The sequence below is a fragment of the Mesitornis unicolor genome, unplaced genomic scaffold (genome assembly GCF_000695765.1).
Source record: "Mesitornis unicolor isolate BGI_N332 unplaced genomic scaffold, ASM69576v1 scaffold49420, whole genome shotgun sequence".
In the NCBI taxonomy this organism is placed as follows: domain Eukaryota; kingdom Metazoa; phylum Chordata; class Aves; order Mesitornithiformes; family Mesitornithidae; genus Mesitornis; species Mesitornis unicolor.
In genome coordinates this window covers 1-7,505 of record NW_010157201.1, presented here as the reverse complement: position 1 = coordinate 7,505, position 7,505 = coordinate 1, and the positions used below count along the sequence as shown (strand labels likewise).

Genomic DNA, 7,505 nt, shown 5'->3' with positions numbered 1-7,505 from the left:
ACATAAAGGTTCCCAAAGAATAAAACTTACTTTTTTTTTAAAGGGGAAAGAATGTATCAGTATTTTTTCAAAACTGAAATAGTTATTTTCCACTTTGGTGAATCTGAATTTTCAAAGCTTCTAATTGAAGTTCTCAGATACATTCAATGTATTCTATTTGCTGTTCTGTCTGTACTTATTTTGGTGCTAATAATAATAATAAAAAAAACCAAACAAAGTAAAGTTTCCATTTTTCTTGTCACAGGTTTTCAGCACACTAAGGAAAAACCTCGACATCATCCTTCAAGTTAAATCATTCAGATGTGACAGAAGGCTCCTCCTGTTCACATGCGTATTATACATCCATTGAAATGTAATGCAATACATCACTGAGGTATGTTGAGTTTTGCTTTTAGCAGCTTGCTTTTGTCTTTTTTTTTTTGAACCTTATAAGTTTTGGTTTATCATCCCCATTCCTTGGCACTCAATGATGTAGGTATCTTTACTGGGATCATCCTCTTCTGTTTTTGTCACTGTAAATTTGGCCTAAAACAAGATTAGAAATACATCACTAATTAAGTTATAACATACAAAAATACTCAGTATCTGATGTCCAATAATCATACTGCCGTGTGTATGTACCTATTACAGCTTTGACTGATTTAATTAAAAAACATTTTAAATAAAGATGGTAAAAGCATCTAACCATTCTAAAGGCATTTAACTCTAAAGTATGTTCACTTTCTACAGGTAAACTCCCATATAAATATTGTAGCAATTATTTTGTCAGTGCTTGTCCTCCATTATCAAGTTCAGTTCACAATGCCTGCTAAACTGCACGTTTCCTAGTTACTGGATGACAACCAATAGGTAAAACTTCCTCAAGTTTTGGACTCACCTTTGTTAGCTGCTCTGCAAAGTGTATAGCAGTTTGAGTATGAAGTGTAATTGGTCCACTTTTTACTCTAGACACCCCCTTTGCTAGCGCCATAAAAATGATCAGCTGCAACAGAGGGAAAGGTGATTATTAATTAACTCTTCAGACCCTAGGAACTTACTGATTGAAGAAAAACAAGAAAAAAGGAAAAACTTGCAAAATGTCTGTAAAATGTATGATGTAAAAATGTGGTCTGCAAAGTTTCATAAAAGTTCATGGTGCTGAGTGTTAAGAGGGCTCAAAAGCTCAAGAAGCTTGGAAGTGACTACTGAAATGCCTATTAAAGAAAGGCTGTAACTTTTCCACAGTGGAGTTTGGCACTGAATTTCTGTTACTACATTTAACTTTGCTCTCCCTTGCCCTCCCACCCCAAATTCCCCAAATTCATGTCAGGCTCTTGCTACTTCAACTGCATGTAACCTATACAGGAGCCTTACTTGGTCTTGCAGAGAATCATCCACAGTTCCACCATGTTTAAGATTCCTAAGCAGCATCTCAGCTGCTTCAATGCCAACCTTGTCAGCGTTCTTTCCTAACAAAGTATTCAGGAGATTAGGATGCTGCCAATAATTATTTAGTATTTTAAAAAAACAGAAGGGGAAAAAAAATCAGGACATTATCAACTTTTTAAACCTTATTTCCATGCTCCTGCCTCAAATATCTGCTTTAAAAATACCCTCCCATCTTATGATGACACATAGTTCATATTTTCTAAGCAGTGGGGAGGGAGTAGTCCCACTTACAGTCAGAGACACACTTTATTCAAACCATTTAAAACCAAAATCACTTTTATTCCTTTTAATTTAGATACACATCTAGATTCAGTGCTGAACAAAAATTTCACAGGTAAACCATAAAGACGGTAGGTTCTTAAAGTCCAGAAACATTTTTGACTCAGTGATCCGTAACAATCCATTCTGATAAAACGCAAGTTTAATAATTTTGTAATTTTTGTCCCTAGGCAGAAACCACCTAGAAGTATAATATTCCATTTACTACGTTTAAAATCTGCTTATTTCCACTGTCCTTTATTATGAAACAACATTCATTTAAAAATGCAACACTCAAAGTATCAGATCTTTGAACAGATTATTCTTCAGTTTCCAATTAGTCTATAGCACATTAAGTTAAATCTGAAAGAAGTGTATTTCATGCTTACCTCTCTTGCCAAGTGATGATCCAGCTAACAAACATCCTGTTGAAGTCTCTGCAACAATGCTAAGCAGAAAAAACAGAATCAATAGTAAACACAAAATTCACTTACGTTATGCTGTATTTATCAGATAAGTAATGACCAGCTAAGTATTTATCAGATAAGTAATCAAGATCTAGCTAATCAACCAGCAAGGTTACAGTTACCAACAGAACGTTTGGGCTCATCTTACATTATTCCACTTCCAGTCCCAACGGCTTGATTGTCAGGCTCCCGAACAGGCTGAATGCTAATGTAGAGATCTCTGATTTCTTTTCTGATGCATCTCACTGCTGCTGCTGCCATGTCTTTTGCCAGCTAACAAGGTAAGAGGTAAAAACATTAATTAGGTAACTATAGTAATACTTTTTCCCCATAATTCTAATTATTACAGTGGATGCCTGAATAAAGGAGCTACTTTATTAACTAGGGAAAAAAAAGGATTGTTGTAAAAACCCTAAAAGCAAGCACTGAACATCATCTCTTCTTCATCCCTCAAAACTAAGGCAACATTGAATGCTGAACAAACTACAATTATAGTGATACAGGTAGAAGCTTCAATATCAACAGGAATTCAAGAACTTTTCTCCGGGCATGGGGAGAAAGATTTGATTTTAGTCTCAATTATCTCAAGACATTAGACTGTAAAAAAAATAAAACAACCCAAAACAAACTACGATTCTTATGTACAGGATGTACTCTATTAGATATAATATACAAAATAACAATTTTAAATCACAGGCAGGTGGGGGCAGATGGAGCTTATCCCATCCTTGTGAACCAATGGGAGAAAAAGACGATCATAACCAATATTCATATGTTTGGACATTTTAAGACCAAAACTAGCAGTCTACAGTTCTTCAAAAAGTAACTCAGTTCCTCCTCTCCCTTCCTCTACTGCTTCCCGGCCTGGGTGTGAGAAGGAGCCTTGAGGAGATCCCACCACTCATCCTAAGTAAACACAGACAGGACAGGAATAATAGAAAGAAGGGGAGTATAAAGGGGCAATGTTTTCTCTGTTTTATCTTTCGCTAAACCTACCCTTAACTTGTACTGTCTAGTACAATGCAATGGTCGAAAAGTTTGATGTAGTCTGACCTCCACCTATTACAGTGCATCATAATTTACCTATAAATCTATGAATGAGGGCCATGATTTCCAATTTAAAATAATCCACATAAGTATGAACAATATGTAAATCAGATACAAGATACCCCTCAATATATGTAAGACTTTTCAACAGTAATATGGAGGATACCAAGAATAAAGTTCTCATTTCCTGTTTTAGCTGCTACAGTATTGCTATGCAATAAATGCAATTCAGAAATGTTGAAAATTCTACTCTATGGCCTCAATAATTGAAACCATTTAATAAGGCTACTTAGTTCGTATGCAAAAGACTGCAGAATACAGGAACACTAGCAGTATGTTGAGCGGATAACGTGCAATTTTATATGGATATATGAAGTTGGGTGCTACCAGAGCTATTACCAGCACTTACTTTTATAGGCAGTGCTCCAGCTACAAATGCTCTTCCATATATTTTTGTCACTGTGCCACGTTCTGTTAAGTTTATTGGGCTCAACTCTTTGACTGGTGACATCTGGACTACAACTTCACCACCTCCCTGAGGATAGTAGCCCCTATTTAGAAACAGTAATCAGGTATAATTAAATGCAAAGATCACAAGAAGACCAAGAAAAGAGCCAGAAGGCTCTTCATGTATGTCATTGTACATTTTTATGTTCTTCCTTACTATACATATGGATTTTGTTGATGTGTGCCTTAGAAATCTTTATAATAGAATTAGGTTTTCTAACAGTATTCATAACACACGTACTTATTAACTACCTAACACCAACATAACTGGCACTTCAGAAAAAGCTCAGTATATATAAAAACAATATACTGCCTGTTCAGCATGCACTTCCCTCAGGGGTAGCCCATCAGAAACATTCAACAGCAGCTGAAGACTCAGCAATGAAGAAAAAACAACAGGGATGAACCATATCACATTCATCATATGGTGACAGTATGCACAGGGACAGCCAATGCAGACTAGTTCATGTATTACAAATTCATCTCTCAGCTTGACTGAGGGCACCTCGTGTGTGTGCCTCTGTGCTCACGCACTGGTTCACTAAGGCTTGTCTCTGCCACACATCTCTGTAACTCACCTCTTTTTTATGTCACAATTAAATGTGAAATTGAACTTTTCAACTATTGGCTTAAAAACCTGAAAAGGAAGAACACATAAAAACACAAGACTGAATCAATTTTGCATTTATAATTTTTCACTATTTTACACAGCCTTCAAAAAAAACCCCACTCTACGCAAAAACTTCAGTTACGTTATAAAAAACGGCCAGTCCCTCTCATCCATACAGTCTGACATTCCTCACACTTCATTCTGAATGACACTTTGTATAAAAAGATTTTCTTATGGAAGGAGGAAGAGAAATTCTTAACAAATCACAGCATAGAGAATAAATTTTAAGCAAAATTTCCTTTAGTGATTAAAAGCAAACAGACTAGTTGCTGATTCAGGGAGTTCCAGGAAGCACTGGTTGCTCCATACACACAGTACACTAATAGTGCTATATTCCCACGCCTAATTCCATAATTACAAATAAACTTGCAGCAAGAGCAACAGAAGTACGGTAGTTGCATTCCATATATATGCATGAAAGATGCACCAAGCCAAAGAAGTTTTTCCCTACCATGACTGTGTAGTCTATCTGAGGAGCCATCTCAGCATTAGTCCCACCTTTTAAATGAAGTTCTGATGGGGAAGCAGCAAACAGCACACAGGGCATTGCTACCTGCATCAGTAGACACACACTCCTAAAAGCAATTACAAGATACCCAAATGTCGTCAGTCATAATCCACAGAATTCCATACAATCATTACATACCCAAAGGCAAATTACTTTCCAGAGCATTTACATAAGTGTTTGATTTTGAACATTATTTGTAAACTTACTAGTCTTAAGAAATACTAATGTAAAACTTCATGTGCTTAGCAAGCCTAAATACAAAGGTTTTCATTTCACAATAACAGCATCTTTAATATTGCTGTTTGAAATAAAATTACGGTAGCTTAGTATAGTGATGGCACTGCAAACTGTAGGTTTAGCTAGCAGATGATAAAAGCAGAAAAGGTTTAGACAGCAATTTTAACATTTTAATACTTGTTTAGTAACAAAATATTTATAAAAATACAAAATTGCTGAGAAGCTGGTCAGCATCCCACACAAGAAAATCTGGAGGCACAGAAAATATGCTTTTAGAGACAAGATTCCCGTCTTCACATTTCATAGATAATAAAAATCTTCCAAAATAAATTTTCCAAAAGTAAATTTGTTCAGCAAAACAAAACAGTTCTCACAGGGGTTTCAAACATCATTTTGAGTTGTGAAACAGTTATCACCACTGAACTAAAGAAAACATGGTTCTGTTTTCTGAAATAACTTCCCAACGTTTGTGAACCATCCTGTTTGTTGTTTTTTTTTCTTGTGCTTAATTACCAATTCTGCTGCATTGTTGCTTACTCAAACCCTTCTGTGTTGTTAAGCAAACAGCATCAGCTTGGTTGTTTATACTACTGCAGCTCAGAAAAATATTTCTCTTAACTTAAAGGAAACTTTAACTTATGTCTAACCTGGCTTATGCTTCCAAACAAAGGTTCAAATCAGCCTTCCACAGCTAAACCCATTCACTCAGCTTTGCAACAAATTCCAAGAACAAAGGCCCAAACTCAGAAATACAGAAGAAAGGCAGGCACAAAGAACCGTGGATAGAATATGTTCCCAGTTCCAAAAGTCTAGTACCCCATATTGCATCACTGTGTGTGTAAGTAAAATCCCCAAATTTACCTTATTCTATGTTGAGGCTTATTTCAGATTTCATGGCTTTGAGATACTTATCTAGTTTAATGCACTTGACCTGATATGCAATGTACTGAAGTGAGAAAATAACATAAAGTTTTAAATACATGGGCAGCTGTTTTTTGCTTAGCATTAAACAAGTGTTCAACTTATATATCAATTATAATTTAAAACTACTACACTTGCATGTACTTCATTCATACATCTCCTGCCTACATGTCCCTGCTTGGGACACTGCAGTGAAGGTTCTTTGGTCACATATATCTGGCTCAGGCAGCACAGATTTTGGCTGGTTACCCATGCATTAATGTTCTTTTTTTCCCTGTTCTTTTGTGATAATTTTGAAGTTACCAAAAGTTAGGAGCAGTTACTGGTCAGCTGCTATCCGTGCACAAAGACATACCCTGCTGTTTTTGTATCTGCTATGTGGGTTCCACCTCTGATCTTCCCAGGAGTGAAGGTTATTTCTGTTGAGCCAATTTCTCCGCCTTCCAGCTTCCCCTCACATAGATCCCGAATCATCTCCAATCCAGACAGATGCTGAGGCCTTGGAGTGGCAATACAAAGTTAAAGATACATGCAAGCAGGCTACATACTCATGTTACATTAAAAGAACTACTAAACACCAACTAGAAATACTGCAATTAGAAATTTCAGACCAAACATGGATCAGAAATTCAGTCTGGTTCCTGCAGTGCTTGTTCTGAGTTCACTGGGGCCAAAGGGGCAACATTCAGGGCCATTCTGGAATTTGCAGGATTCTGGTGTCTCCCATGAGAATGGCTTCAGACAGACGGGATGCAGGAGCAGTTGCTAGTCCTAATGTGATAAATGCTTGGGCAAAAACGCAGTGGTATAGTGATGGCAATACTGAACTGGAGCCAAGCCTGGGACTGGTTGCCAGAGCCACAAGAGAGCTAAGAGTTTTGCTATGTATCTGTCTTGCTGTGCTTGCATTTCCATTTGTATGAGTAATTTAAATAGGAAATAAGCGAACTGTTCATAACACATTGTGCGCTTGGTGAACCATGTTTTGCTGAGGCGTTCCATGACCTCAACTGTATTTCACGTTTCATACCGTGCAGTCTGCTTAGCGCCTTTGAAAATATATTCGAAATGCCCTGTAAACCCGCGGTGCCTGACAGTGACACCTGCCCTGGCAGCGTCCGAGGACGGGAACTGCGCTGAGGGAAGAGGGCGAAGGGCTCCGAATCCTCTCGTCGGGAGACTGCGAGGCGCCTGGTTCCTGCCCCGCCCTTCCTCCGCGCACCGTCAGGGACCCACTGACGGGATTTTCTGATAAAAACGCCCCCGACCCAGGCCAAGGGACATGAGGGCGCGGGAAAGGTCATTACCTGAGGCCAGCCTGGCTCCTCCCGGCGCGGATCCGGTGCACCCTCAGCGGCAGGCCCAGCAGGCAGCTCAAGGCCGTGGACACTCGCAAAATCTGCCCGCCCTGCACGGAGAAACTGCGATCGTCAGGCACTGCGGCACTTCCCACCCTGTTGGC

The 7,505-nt window shown here is 38.3% G+C and overlaps 1 protein-coding gene across 1 annotated transcript; it reads right to left on the bottom strand.

Moving 5' to 3' along the window:
- Positions 1-413: 413 nt before the first annotated feature.
- Positions 414-7,446, bottom strand: RTCA (RNA 3'-terminal phosphate cyclase). Its single transcript, XM_010179068.1, has 10 exons — positions 7,351-7,446; positions 6,399-6,542; positions 4,829-4,952; positions 4,286-4,344; positions 3,610-3,751; positions 2,302-2,426; positions 2,076-2,134; positions 1,354-1,448; positions 878-982; positions 414-525 (listed from the first exon to the last, which is right to left on the bottom strand). Exons 2-10 carry the CDS (start codon positions 6,515-6,517, stop codon positions 427-429), a joined length of 927 nt encoding a protein of 308 aa, XP_010177370.1. The 5' UTR covers positions 6,518-6,542; positions 7,351-7,446; the 3' UTR covers positions 414-426.
- Between the last annotated feature and the right edge of the window lie 59 nt (positions 7,447-7,505).

Coding starts and splice junctions, on each gene's coding strand:
- RTCA (XM_010179068.1), bottom strand. CDS start 6,517: ATGATTCGGGATCTATGTGAGGGGAAGCTGGAAGGCGGAGAAATTGGC. Junction 2,427..3,609: donor CTGGAGCACTGCCTATAAAA/GTAAGTGCTGGT, acceptor TTACCTTGTTAG/CTGGCAAAAGACATGGCAGC. Junction 1,449..2,075: donor ATCATCACTTGGCAAGAGAG/GTAAGCATGAAA, acceptor ATACTTTGTTAG/GAAAGAACGCTGACAAGGTT.